The 15,453-nt window shown below is 36.4% G+C and overlaps 1 protein-coding gene across 4 annotated transcripts in view; it reads right to left on the reverse strand.

Annotated features, from left to right (window-relative positions):
• Positions 1-15,453, reverse strand: part of CCSER1 (coiled-coil serine rich protein 1) — a 637,091-nt gene that overhangs the window by 358,959 nt on the left and 262,679 nt on the right. For all 4 annotated transcript variants that reach the window (XM_088056598.1, XM_088056597.1, XM_088056599.1 and 1 more), the window contains exon 7: positions 5,661-5,871. In XM_088056598.1, coding sequence (XP_087912724.1) covers positions 5,661-5,871 — 211 coding nt within the window. The remainder of the gene's footprint in view (positions 1-5,660; positions 5,872-15,453) is intronic.

A 15,453-nucleotide genomic window follows, 5' to 3' on the forward strand; every position in this document is an offset into this window, starting at 1 on the left:
CCATCTTTGGTAGTAAGATAAGTTGTCCTCAGGGGAAAACTCAGAGCTGGAAGCCAGGGACGGGAAGCAGAATGAAACCACATAATCCAAGTGGAAATGGCCAGCAGCCTGCTAGACATGCACAAATCTACGGGGCCAGACAGGATCCACCCAAGGGTACTGAGGGAGCTGGTGGAAGAGCCCACCGAGCCATTCTCAGTCATTTACCCCTGTCCAGGCTCACAGGGGAGGTCCCAGCTGATTGAAGGGTAGCAAATGGGATGCCTTTCTACATGAAGGGCTGGAAGGAGGCAGCCACAGGCCTGTCAGCTTGGTGCCAGATCCACCTGAGTGCCATCACATGGAATGGACAGAATTGCTCCTGTACATGAAGGATGAATAACTGAATAACTGGGTTTTCTCGCTGTTATTAAATATAATGGATAACCTTAGAATAAAACATCTTCACTAACAAAGTGAATACCTGATTATATCCACTTGTTCCAAATATTCTCTACTACTCTGGCATACACTCCTAGGAAAAAAAAACCACACAAAGTGCAACAATGGGGTGTCATGCGTGGCTTTGCAACCAGCTGGGCATGGGTATGGCAATGTATATTTCCAAGTGAAAAAGCCAATTTAACATGATAAATTTAAATCCTATTACTCAATCTAGTACATTTTTATTATTAGTTAGTTAAATTTATGAGTATATGCAGTGTCAACATACCATGAAATGAAGGAATTACCAATTTCCAGCATGAATTACTTGAAAAAAGGGACTGTGTTAGATGCAGAGCTGTTGAATAAATCAGCAATGCTACAGTGGTTAATTACAAAGTTACTTAAAGGAAGAAAACCTGCAGTATTTTACAGTGTATTAAATTTGCAATTGGTTCCTAGGGTGGCTAACACAATATTAGAAATCTAATACATTTCATGAATGAAATGCTTTAATGTCTGTAAAAACCATAGTTTAAGGCCAAGTCCATATTGACCAGCAATCAGACTACAAAATATCCTAACAGCAATTAGCTTTTTCTCAGTATTTTCCATCAGTGGACTGCAAGTGTATAAAAGGGGAATCTATAATTATGCTTATTTTACTGATGAGGTGAAAGATGCATGGGGAGAAGTAATGCAGCCAGGGATATCTGACAGACTAATTGCAGCCTGAGTGGTATCATTCTGCCCCTCTAATCTCAGGCAACCTTAATGGCCAGTCTCACAGCAATTTTGACATAATTTTCCACATTTCTCTTTTTTTTTTGAGGTTGGTTTTTTTCCCAAGTGTAATCTAAAGACACTGTATCGGACACATTAACTTTTAATGACAGCCACAGGCAGCTGCAATTTCTCTCAGTAAAATAAATGATTAATTAGTAAAACACAGTATGCAATATATGTCCAAAGTGACTTAGTCCTATTGCTAATTGTAGCAATTAGCTACAGCTCCATAGCCTGCATGGTGTTTTGCAGAGCTCCAAAAAAAAGCATGGGCTGAATAATTTATATTCCAAATTACACAAACATAGACAACATATCTTAATTTTCTAGATTAGCAACCAGTAAGGTCACTTCTGATAGCCCCATAAAAATCCCTAAAAGTAGAATTATGCAGCTGGTAAACTACATATTTCATAAAGAATACATGGAAAATATGACCTTATTTCCTTCCACAAGCCTGAAGATTTTCTTTTTATTATGGCGCTCAGTAAAATTAATCAACAAGCTCAACAACTAAGGGTTGAACAAAACCCCATTATCACTGACTAAACGGATTCCTTCCCAATACAACTGTATTTTTCCATTGTTTATTTCAGCATAAAGACCTTCTCTTGCTAGGAACAAAGCCAAAACCATACAAGTTTTGCTCATATGTTTGTGCCTGAAACGTTCAACCAAAGATTTTAGAAAAGGCAAAACCCTTAAATGTCCCCTCGATTACCCAGACTTCAATATTGCCTAAGCCAGCTATAACTCAAGCCATAAAAAAGTTAACAGATAGAAATAATTTCATTCTCATCTGGAAGAGTACAGGAAAGCCAACATATTGCTTGGTTAAGAGGCATTATACACTCATTATTGCTGATAGTAATGAGTGAGAGTGAAGCTAGTCTAGTTTTCAGAAGCTCATTGGCTGAACACAATCAGTTACCAGAAACATTATAAAACATAGAAAGTATAGAACAACAATTACTCGATACTTTCCTCCTGCAATGGGGAGAAAAAAAATGACAGATTAATTGAAAAAGCATTCAGAGCAGAGGCCAGTCTCAAGTCAAAAGGTACAGAATCAATTTCTTAGGAGTGGACAAAACTCCCAAATTTCATCCATCCAACTCCTAATTTTCTTGTCTTCTCTCTTTCAAATGAGAGGAGTTACTACTAGCAAAAAGATCAGTACTATAAAGACTGTGAGAAAAGAAAAAAACCAAAAACCAAACAGTCAAAATAAACATCCAAGAGCTGCAGAGAAAAGGGAGACCAAGACATCACGGACAGGCTGCAAAACAGGTTGCATTGTCTGCTGTGCTGAAGTGGCTTTTATCAAGCTGCCCATGCTGGGTAATATGGGTAACACTCTGGTAGTACTTGTTTGTGAAATTATGCATCCCACAGGCCTTGGTTATACAAATCATCGCAGATTTGTCTGTCAGAAATGGAAAAATCCATGAGAAAAAGTTGCAGATGGGATTGAGAGAGATCTTCCAGAGCACTTGGAAAATGATTGAATTTCCTCACATGCCAGGGTTCAGCTTTGTTCAATGAGGTTTTCCAAAACATTGGGAAACAATCTGCCTTATGAGCCTTGCATGGCCAAACCTATAAAGAGTAGACATTTTCAAGGCTTTTTCACTGAAAGTTAAATGGTAATTAATTCTCTTAATTGAACGATCATTCATTAGCTTTTTACTAAATAACATTCTCAATCTTGAGAGTTACTGCCATGCCTTCAATTTCCCTTTTCAAGATAAGACTAATAACAAGCCTCTAAGTCTGCAGCACAGTACAGCATACATTGTATGCAGTTTTTCCACTTAGATTCTTCAATTACAAGCAACTGCAACAAAAAAAAAGCATATTTTACTAGCTAGTATTAAATTTTGGCAGATCATAATTAAATTATTCCTTAGAAGCAGTGCTCAGTGCTTAAGAAGAAGGATTACATTGAATAACAGGGCTAATATTTTAATGCAATTAGCATGTTATTTTTCAATAAAGAGGTACACACTACTACAATTCCTTCTATAGGTAATATCAACTATAAAACAAATACTGCAACTTCTTTTTCTGGTAACCTGTGTAATTTTCCCCATGAAGTTTGTAGGCTTTTGAAGTGGATGAAAATACATGACATATTATTACTTTTATAAATATATAATCTTATTTTACACACTTGCAAGCATAAAATACTTCCATTCTATAAAAGACTGCCAGAGACTATGTTTGACTACATCTAAAAATGCCTGAGCATTCCATGGTAAGGAAAGAACTTTTCTTTTATGTCTTTTGTTCTGTACTGTTCTGAGTTTGATTTATAAAATTGGTTGGGGCAGAAGTAATTTCTGGATGAAAAAATTACATCTAGTTGCAATGGAAGTAAGGGATCCTCTCCATGGAAACTGTCTGCTAAATATGCTCACATGACTTATTTATCAGATTCTTCAATACAATATTTCAGTTTTATAGGATTATATTTTCCTGTAATCTTTCACTAATAATTTAAAAGTGACAAACTTATAAATATCTGAATTTCTGTGATGTCATTTCAATATAAATTTCCAACATATTATTAAGGTCATGTCCTTGGTTGTACCAAGTAGCCACCTGGGTTCTTTTGAGGTAAGTTACAGCACATATGGACATCCAAATGTAGGATTAGGAAAAGGCCATTTTGATGTCATAGGGCAAGAGAAGAAAACTACAGACACACACTGTATCCCAGCCAGCTGGGGAGAGGAAAATGATACAGTACAAAGGAACAAATAAGTAAAAGAGTGAGTGATTGCATTGAAAAAATAAGATCATTGAGTTACATAAGGAGGTATTAGTAACTGGACATGAAATTCCATTGAGTCTCATGAAATACCTCATGTTCCTTTTGTGGAGATCACCTGGTGAATGTTTTTAAAGATGAAGTACTGAAAGGTACAATGTATTTCCAAACAGAAAATAACAGTTTCTTACACAAGTTTAATGGAACTCTAAGTTAAAACTAAAATTCTTACGCTTACCATCATGGTAAGAAAGAACTCTTCTGAGCATTATAGACTTATCCACACTAGAAGCAATAGAGAATGCTGCCAATATTACCACATGAATGTTAGAACTGCTATGTCATATAATATTTGTTATTTATTTCCAGTAAAATTAAGTTACAAATCCTTTAATTTCACTCTATATTCTCACATTATATAAAAAGCAACTAATGGAGAATTAACAATTTCAGTTCTGGATTCAGTAACCCAGAAGTGCATTAAGGATCCATACAGCACAAATCAAGCTTCTGATGAAGCTTCAGTGAACTGAAGGAAACTGGAAAGCCTGGGGCTTGCCAATGAGCAAAAAACATGCTGTTTAGGAGTACTAATTGCAAGCTACCATGGGTAAACCTTTGATAATCCTTTTCAGATAGGACAACAGTCAGTTGAATTTAGATACAGATCATCAGGAAGTGAGCAATAAAACCCCCCTATTTATTTTTAGTTTGTTATATGAAGCTTCAAGAGGAGAAATTCTGTTTCCATCTTCAGGAAAGAAGTTACAATGATGTAGTCACATACTGGAATGGTTACCCAGAGATGATGTGGAGACCCCATTAAGGTACCAAAAGTTTAAGTGCACAAGGATCTGAATAACCTCTTCTGAGGTGGCCTTGCTTTGAGTAGAGAAGATGGACCTCCAGAGAGTCCTCTGAACATAAATTATTCTGTATTTCTATGAACTATATAGATAAAAACAAACAAACTTTCTTGTAGATCAAAGTAATGCAAACTGCAATTCGCTAACAACGAGGATGAAAGTTCACAGCATATACCTGAGCAAAGGCTCCACAGCTGGAAAGTATAAAAAAAAGTTTCCAAGTAATTTTATTTCTCTAAAATTCTAGAAACAGACACAAAAGAAAATTTTCAAAGCAACACCAGCAGTCTATAGGAGAAGCAGGAGAGAATATAGCATGACAGGACAAGCTAGGACTCTTGAAATTGTTAGGAATGGCCCAGTGAATGGCATACAAAATCTGATTTCAGCAACCATTTACAAACTCACGCTGGTAACCTTTTAGAACTGTTACTTAACAGTTGTTTTTTTTTTTAATCTCTGTATTTCTTCTCTAAATGAATTGCATGCAACTTCATAATGCATAACAATGAAAACAATACAGTATATTTTGACCTGAAGCAGCTGGCCTCCCCTGTCCCCTTTTCAGTAAAAGCTCAAGAAAAAAGCATTACACTCTGGACACCAAGATAGCAGGATCATTTAAATTCTGCCGAAGCAGAAACTTTCTGACCTTCACCATGTTGAGGCATGACTATTTATACTTCTGCATCAATTTCTTGTATTCAAGACATATTAAAAAACATCAAGCCCATAAACTTTACTGACCCTTTTCTGCTGCTTAGCTCATTAATGCTTAAATATATTAATCTGACAAATAAGTGGATGATTACCTCTTGAAGAACCCTCTTCATTTTCAGAAGCAATGTCTTCACAGCCGTGCAGTCTTGGAGCATCAATCTGAAGGGCAGAGACTCAATGCCTCCACCTTCTTCCAGACCAGTGAAAGGCCACTCCACAGATGGGCTGCCAGCCAGCTGGCTGACACGAGGGTACCTGGCTTCTCCTTGCTCCACTTCCTTCGACAGCTTCAGGGATAGATTCCTTGTGAGAGAAAACAGAAAGGTCAACACTAAAATATGAAAAGGAACTAATAAGTTGGGGGGTGGTAATTCCTCTGAGCTTAGACACTTATGCATTTGCTTTTTGAGCCTACTAGCATGAACATCCTTTATAACACACATGTAGCGTATGGCATTAGCAATAAAATATGCATTTATAAAAGGAACACATTCTACAGGAATTAAAGCCATGCCCTAGCTCACACCCTACAAAAGAAAGCCATTTTCTTAAAACAAAATATCCTATGGGCAAAACTTCTACAGGTCTATTTTATTTCAGTTGAGCTTTACAAAAAAAAAGAATCTGTCATGCACTTTTAGAAGCTAAATCAAATCACAGTCTTCCATGTGCTTTGACTTAGAACTCAGAAAGAAAAGAAAACTGAAAAAAAAAAAAGACTCCCTTCTGGGCTGGCCCAGTGACATAAGATGAACCTGTCGTATAAAAGAGAATATGGAATTTAATTAAAGTGCACTAACGCTTAGGTTTAGTTACTACTAAAGCTATATAAGCAGAGCATGAAACAAAACAACAGTATGCTGTGGTTGAGAATGCATTCAAGACACAAATATTTTGATGGGCTTTAAAGGCAATGAAAGACCATTATTTTGCTGCATACACACTATCTTCCTTTAATATCAGAGCAAGTTATCTAACCACTTCTCCCATGATGAAGAAAGGCATACAAAATTAACTCAGTACAATTAAAGTTGCTAACATAAGCAGTGAAGAAAATCACAACTATTATTATTCTTTTAAAATATTATTTCAATTTACTGTTCCATTTGAATTTTTATGCAACACAAACTGATTCTGCCATAGTTAGGAAGGACAAAGAGTTTTCCCACATAAAATTTTTCCTTAGCTTTGGTTTATAGGATCCACAGATAAAACCAGATTAATATGATTTCTTAATATAAATAACTCCCACTGCCATACTAAAAAAAAATGGAAATTAAGATACTAAAACTGTATTTTATGGAGGGTTCATTTTTATATTTTGAAAGTTATTCAATATGCAGTAAATAAAACATGTTAGATCAAGCAATGTACCACAGATTACACACATGGACAGATCCTCATCATGGCCAATGGAACTAAAATTTCAGGCTCTTCAAGATTCATAAAAGAACAAAAATTAGTTTGTTTTAATTTTAAAATGTGTTTAAACATCTTTGCGTAGAATATTTTACATCCTTTAAAATAAAAATATGAGGTGGATGGTAAAGTTGCTTTTGACTGAAGGATATTAAACCACTGCTGTTTTACAGCCTTTAAACAAAACCCAGGTATAAATCATGCAAAGAAATAACTTAGGAAACTGAAGTATCATAACACAGGCCACTTTTAAAGGTTTATAAAAGAAGCCATATTCAAACTATTGGAATCTACACTTGCATATGATTTATGTACCCAGAAAAGCACATTATTTAAATTAAGATGAAACAACAAGATTCCCTTTTTTCTCCCACCCAGTGCCTGCAGACTAGAAGATGGATTATTCTTTAGAATATTCTGCACATCCACTTTGTAAGTCTCACTGAAGTTTCATCTTCCCCATACTCCTGTACAGGCATCCTGTGAGGGTCCCACCCTGACCCTGAGAAAGGACCAATTTAAGATGAACTGTCTCCCAGAAGTCTTTTACTGCCCACTATCAGGATGAAGCATCTGGTATCTCCAGCCATGCCCTGCTCCCCAGAGAGGAGGAAATAAGTGGTATTCTTGGAAAATTACCCTCCTCTCTGGAAGAGATACAGTGTTTATGTATAGGCTATGGATGTACTGGAAATACAGCAATTCTGAATTTCAAATAAAGAAAATATTTTCGGTTACATCAGTGGGCTTTATATTGATATCACAGCACCCAACACACAAAATTACCATCTTTTCAAATACAGAATCTTGTACTAGTGTATGAAAAGCACCATAATAACATATTACCACTCACAGTCTTAAGAGTTTAAAAGCTGACCCAATTGCTACTTGAAAATGGTGACTCAGAGTTAGTTGGTATACAAAGAGTAATCAGACTATACAATCCTTCCTGATAGTTCAGCGGTGCTTTAACTGATCTGTGACAGAAAAACTCTGCACTTCTTGATACAACTCATCCTACTTGCTGCAGAAAAAAGAAGCTCATTTCAAATTCATTCCAGAAATAGTATTTCATTAAGTTCCTTATTAACAACATCTAGGTGGTCTGTTACATTATTATTATGGTAATCCACTGCAATTCATCTCAAAGCAGCAGTCAAGATCTAGAAAGGAAAAAAAACAAACCCCATTCTTCCTAAATTAGAAGTTTCACTTTATTAGTAAAACATCTCAGCCTGCAAAGTTGGAGTAGGGGCTGGCTCCTTGGCTGGTGGTGCAGGAGGTCCTTAGAGATGGCCAGACCCTCCACCTTCCAAGCACGCATTCACTGTAATAAAAACATTTTACAGGTAAATATTATCTGTGAAAAACTTCTTAAGCCCTTGGAAAAATGTCTCAAAAGGTCTACTTGAATGACCAAAAACAATGTATTTCCTTTGAGTGGCAACATTAAGTATATTATCAACATACACTATCTCAGAAAAGCAATTTGGCCACTTTTAAATACATGGCTATGGCCTGAGCTCTAAATTCACCTGCCATATGCTCAGGCTAAGTTCCTACTTTAATAAACCATACCTGAAAATGTTCTGAGCACTGCAAGTCAGTCTCAAAACACTTCTAAAATGGCTTGACCACTCTTTTCAATGATTCCCTGGCATGGTTTGGTTGTCACTACAGGCAAATTGGATGGCACCACTCCATTCTGGAGGATGTCAGTAGTGCAGATGTGCACTGAAACCCCATCCCATAGAAATGTCTCCTCCAGTCCCTGAGCCTGGCCATGGAGCCGTGAATGACAATAGAGGAAGGAACATAATTTTAGTAGAATTACTGCCATCATAAGGTCAGAAAATCCACAGAAACATTGTGACAAGTGTGTAACCATTAAATAGGGTGAAAACTTGTGCAACTCAAAGGTACTTGCAGCCTGATGGCTTGTTCCTTATTTATCTGGACATATCTACTAAGTACCACAAATCTATTTCTCCATTTCTAGTTGATACTAAGAATCAGAAGCTGCAATATCCACAGTCAGTAAAATGGTAGTGCCATTAATGCAGATTTCTTTTTCAAAAGCAATCTTTATTGAAATAGTATGCTAGCATTAAAATAATCAATCAGTGGCTTTCAGCATTTAATAGCCTGCATCAATCCAATGCAACCACATATTAAGTGAGTAAGAGACACAGTTGAGCAGCTCCTTTGAAAGCTCCTTTTCCCTAGGAAGGTAGAACAAAACCAATTTTCTTATACTAAAGAATTCTTGAAGTATTTTATTAAAAAGAAATAGGAAAAAAAGGGGGGGGGGGGAGGGAAAAGAGAAAAAATAAGAGGAAAAGGGAAAGAAAGAAAAAAAAAGAGGACCCAAAGACATGGATTTGCAGCTTGAGTTTAAGTTATTCTTCCCTTCTTACTGATCCTCAGATCAATGATTTAAACAGCTTATGGTAATTTGAACTTCACTTACATAAAGATCCCCAGATTATGTGGACTTTAATCTTCTTAGTTTTCATCAGCAGTGCTCAAGATGTTGCTAAAGCAGAATTAGCCTAAACTAACACAATTGGTTCCCCTGAGTCTGCTTCTCTTGATATCAGCTTAACAGAGGAGAACCCGTGTAACACTGTTGGCATCAGGAAGGCTCTGAAAGCAGAGCAAAAGACCCCAGACTCTATGAGAAGAGCTGAACACACCTCCTTTCTTCCCTGAGGGCTTATCTTCTAAAGCAGGGTCTTAGAAAAAGCCTTAAATCTCTAATTTTCAGTGTTTCAGAATGCAGCTCTCTGTATATATATTCATAAATAAAGATACCATATATATACACACACACTTTTACAGCTGTATATATATATGTATGGTTGTAGAACTCCTATATATTTATATATAAACTCATAAAAATTTGGTCTTCATAAATTTTTCAGAACAACAAGTAGTTCTTATTTGTCCATTGCCTGGCCCATCCTTTTACATTTGAAGAAAAATATTTTTAGTTTCATACAGGTGTTATGTCCTGAAATGCTATTTCCTATTCATCTAGAAAGCCTTCAATTCATATTTATTTTCCTTCACAGTAAATAAATTTTCCTCCATCAGAAAATTAACTAGTTACTACTCTGATGAAGATCCCCCAGCTGGACCACCTAAGACACACAAGAGCAATTGCTTCTGATTTTTAGAGGAAAAGCTGCCTACCTCAAATACTTCCATAATCTAGTTTGAAGCACTCTGTGGCACCACTAAAATGAAGTACATAACCCGTGAAACCCTACTATCATCCCATACTGAATCTTAATTCCTGAGTGATCTTCTACCAATAAAAGCATATTCCTAAATACTACAGTGAACATATAAAATAATTCCCTACTAGGTGCCTAAATGTTCTCAAGATCTAGTCAAGAAGGATAAAAAAATTGGCAAATTCACTCAGTTCTTAAAACACAGGCTTTGCAATACTAAGACAAAAAGCTAACCAGAACTTAAACACTTGGCTAATTACCCATATTAGCATTATTTGGCATCAAAATTTCTACCTCTGTCTCACACAATTTCTCAATATTGCTTCTGTTCTAACAGAGTGCTTCAGAAGTTGTAGGGATAAGATTTTGGAATCTTGTACATCAGTGTGTCATAAGGTACACGCTGGTTGACATCTTACAGCTTTTAGAGCTGTGTATCCTTTATTGATGTTATGATTTTTCAAGGTCAGCCTTTTAGAGAAATGATGTCCAGTATCTGTCACTATCAAACTCTCCACCCACACTCTAATGGCTGTGGCTGCTCTAAGTTAAGAGATTGTCAACCCTTTTCATTAAAACTGATTTTCTTTCCAAGGTTTATATCACAAAGGCATCCTTTGGGCTAGAACATGGTGATCAAGAAATACAGAATCAAATTTAAAAAAAAAAAATGTAAAAGAGCTCTCCATCTTTCAGCTGCTGGTAAAGTACAGCTGTTAAGGGCCTGTCAAGCATTTCTTTCCTCTCTCCAAACTCCACAGGAATTAAGAGCTCCGTTTATATCCCCTCATCTATCACACAACACTTCAAACTTCAGCCCTTTTCTTCCTCCTGGAACCTATTAGGAAAATTTAAATGTGATAAAAAAAGATTATGCAATGAATAATCAGATCAAGTGCAAAAAATAGCTACTTGGAAAAGACCAGTGGGGCTTTTTTACTTTCAAATATTAACAGTGCAGTAGTAAGTAAAGCATTAAAGACAAACCAGCAAAAGTAAATGAGGCTGGCTTGGCACTAAGACTTTGGTAGCTTCAGTCCCCCTCACTCCTCCCAAAAAAACAAGTCAGCTGGAGATCATTCTTGAAACCATTTTATTGCTATTAATTAACATTATGTCTCTCTTCAGGATATTAAAAAAAAAAAAGCAATCTTTCCTGTTCCTGTCCATGGCAGTGGAGTTGGAACTAGATGAACTTTAAGCTCTTTTCCAACCCTGTGATTTTTTTATTTGGACAAAGGCTACATTTCCCTGCAGACACTGCAGTGTTTGTAAAAAACACACATTTCTGACTGGCTGCTGCCTCAGTACAGACCAGGATAGAGACACTTGGTGTTCCCTCCAAATCTCACTCCAAATAAGGGATAGACTCAGCTCATCTGGCACTAGAACCACAACATTTTTATCTAATCTATTAATGACAGACACTGAAATGTGTCCAGAAAGTTTGATACTATTGGGGGAAATGGGAAAAAAAATGAGGGGGAAATCCGTTTTGTCACTGTCATCTTCTAGATGAGAACAACATTTCTCTTCAGGTTTGCTCTAAATGCTTCAGTCTTTCCTTTAGAAAATGTGCAGACACAACAAAACTTTCAAGCTTTTAGTAGGTTAAAAAAAACCCTTGCAAAATCACAATGGATACTGGATTTCAAGCACAAGTAGTACATTCCCTTCATTCAGTTACCAAACTAGGTTTCATTATTTAAAAATAAATTGTCAAATGCTTCCTACTCCAAGTAGTATTTTTTGCTACCAAAACTTTATGAAGTCCTGATCAAAATTATCTGTATCTTAAATGAAACAAGAAAAAAAAGAGGCAAATAATTTTCTGTGCTCAATAAGAAGGTACTGAACTGTTACTATAGTCTTTAGTGGGAAGACAGGTATGCTAATGGAAGAGGTTAAATCCACTACAAGACAAAAGGACTGCAAGAATATTTGCTTAATACCAAGCAGAATTCACAGACATGGGTAAGACAGACAAAGATAGACTTCCAGTAAGACAGAAAATTAAGTGAAAAATTCATGTTCTTTGTAAAGGAGACAAGCCACTCGCTTCAAGACCTATCTGAATTGGTTTTTAAATACCTGGGAAGCACCTAATCACATTATTATTGCCTAACCCAAGATACTATCTTTTGACAAGCTATTAGCATTAAGAACACTTCTGTGGAGCAAGCAAGCAATTAATTATACCTCGTATTGGCCAAGAGGTTCATCTAAGATATATAACAGATTTTAAAAACATCTAATTAATATTTACTAAAATACCTTCAGCATTCTGCTAACTTCCCCTACATCCCAAACCCTGCCTGACCCCCCACTCATCAGGTCACTCAAGGAACTCTTCCTGGTTTGGGTTCAATTATAAAAACATCTCGGTTTCTAACCATGCCAGTACTTAAAATCAGATACAGACATCTAAATAATCATCCTACAGGTTATCATGCCACAGCCACACACATTCCTCCGTTAGAAAAAATGCACATGCCTACAGGATTAGATGGCAGAGACTTAAAGAAAGAATAAAATGTCAAAGGAGCTGAGCAGTTAAGGGATGCCCTGTAAAACAATTAAGTAGTTAGAACTGTGTGGGTGTTCAGGAAATTCCAACTAGTGACCCTAAAATTTAGCACTAACTCTACATTTTCATATAGTGAAATATAAAGTCAGTAATAGAACATTAACTCCAAAATACTCACTAATTACAAACATAGCTTTCTGAGTGATAATACCTTTCAATACTCCCCAATGAAATCAACACAGCAGACTCCTATTTTGGTGAAAATATAAGATTAAACCAATGTATCCCTTCTCCCTGACCTCTAATACTATTAGAATAAGGAGTAGAAAACAGTGTCATCTCAATTCAGAGGATACCATCCATCTATAGTATGTAGCAAACTTATAAATATGTCAGGAGCAAACTGCAACTTTGAAACAAATTCTTGTCATTATCACACACAACAGCTGTAACCTAATGTTAACACTAAAAGAGCTTTTATGCTAAATCCTCTTTTATGGCCAATAAATGAAAGCATGTAATAGATTCAGGAACATAATTTATGACCAGACCATGTATGTAACTACATATCCTTTCTTGAAGATATCAATCTACCAGCATTTTTTTTTTTTTCAAGGTTATATTGTGTTCTTTTGAGAAGTTACTGGGAAGCATTATGGAAGCCTGATCCACACAAGAGTAACAAAACAACACAAGAATTCCAGCAACAGTGCTAGTTTATTGCTTCAGTGCAAACAGCTCACGCTCCATCATCTTGACATAAAAGAGTCTGAGAGCTTCACAAGCGCCAAGATTTCTCCAGAACCACTGACCTTCCAAAGGCTCAAAACCTCTCCTCCTCCCCTGAGCACTGCACAGCTCCAGACACCACCTTACAAAAACTGCCCCCAGCACAAAGAGACACCAAAAACTTCAGAAAAATTCCCAGCTACACACAGGAATGAAAGCCTTTAAGTTGTGGGACCCCTGGTGTTCTTTCCTTGGGAAAGTCCTCTCAAACAACCAGAGGGTTTAAATTAACTCAGAATAGTTTCACTTACAAGGCAGGTGTTTGCAATGCCTGCACTTAGAACCTAATTAGTGAAATTAAAGCCCTGCAACAGCACATGCTCAATTTTTTAAACAAAGGCATTAAGAGACCAAACAAAAAGAAAGCAATAAACTAATTAATGTGTAAATTAGCCTAATTGCTTTGTTCTCACATGAGGTTATCAATCACTAAGTGCCACAGCAGAAACGTGTTATTTTATCATATGGTGAAATTAGCCCACCTACAGGAGATTTCTTTGACTTTGCCAGTATGGTCTTCAGTGTTTTTATTTTTGATTGTAAATAACTCATTAAAAATAATGAGAATATTTAATTTCATTTGACTACAGCATTGCAGTAATGCTTCCATACTGTTCTTTTGCAGAAGAAAACTTTCTTGTCCCTTCTCTCCCCCGTAATGGGGCCTGCTGTGAAAAAGGAAATCTAATGAATTATCAAACTGAGGCCAGAGACACACGAAAAAGACAATGGTTTTTGGTTTGGTTGACTATGAAGGACCTAAACTCAGATCTCTGAATCATACTGAAATATCTCCAAATATTTATTTGTACAGCAGCACAGAGGAGGAAATAAGCATGCTAAACCTTCAATACTAGCTCAACTCTTCATGGTTACAATATTTTTGTTTGACAGGTAAGTGCCTACAAACAATGTCCCATCAGAAGCTTTATTCTCTCTGCAGTGCCTCCTGCTTCTCTTCACTTTGAGGGCATCAGCTCTACTGCCTTTTAAGACAGGGTTTTGAGACTGTCATACTAGAATTCGATGTTTATTTCAACTGTTTAGTGTCTGGCTGCTACAATCTCTAGTTTGGGGATTCTGCTTGAATTACCTGAATATTTGGGGTTACTGCAGCAGCTTCTAGTTTACAATGCCAGTTTGCACTTTAAGGCTGAGAATAACATGAAGAGCAATATTGTGCAAAACTACACAGGTCTAGAAAGGCTGTATCTCACTGAAAACATACAGCCTGTGATTTCAGTTTGATGTCTCATGTCTGAATCCTTTTACACTGCACATCTTCAAATTTTAAGCAGTAAATTTAGAACACAATTCCTCTTAATTTAACATTACTGCGGTAACTTGTGCCATTAATTTATTAAAGCTTGCAACAAATATGGTAAAAAACACACTTGTAAGTGTTGCTGTAAGGAAGTCATTAAAAATTTAGTATGATTATTAATTTATAATAGAATTTGTAGCATTTCTTCTGTGAAACACTAAATGTACATTACATAATAGCATAATTAATATTTTTAGCTTCTGATTTTGCAAACTATTTATCAGGAGAGCAGCCCTAAGAATTGTTGGAGCACATGTTAAAACTTGCTGTCTGCAGCTCCATCTAGACTGAGATTAAAATGGGACTTGCCAACTCATTTATTTTCAAAGCACCTCGCAGTACCAGTCCAGCTTTTGGAATAAATTCCATTTTTAAAAATAAAATGCACAAAATATCAACTTCTGGCCCACACTGTTGCCAGATACAGCATAACATTTGGATCTAACATCACCCTATAGATTTTGGACAAAGGAAACAAAGCACTCAAAGGATACACCTGTGCACATATACTTCTTTGAGGTTCAATACTGCTTGACTTATGAGTCTGAACCTTTTGTGGCAAGGCCACTCTCCTACCTTTGCTTTCA

Source organism: Pseudopodoces humilis, chromosome 6, assembly GCF_049639895.1.
Source record: "Pseudopodoces humilis isolate 2021_Gansu_Grassland_sample_001 chromosome 6, ASM4963989v1, whole genome shotgun sequence".
Classification (NCBI taxonomy): domain Eukaryota; kingdom Metazoa; phylum Chordata; class Aves; order Passeriformes; family Paridae; genus Pseudopodoces; species Pseudopodoces humilis.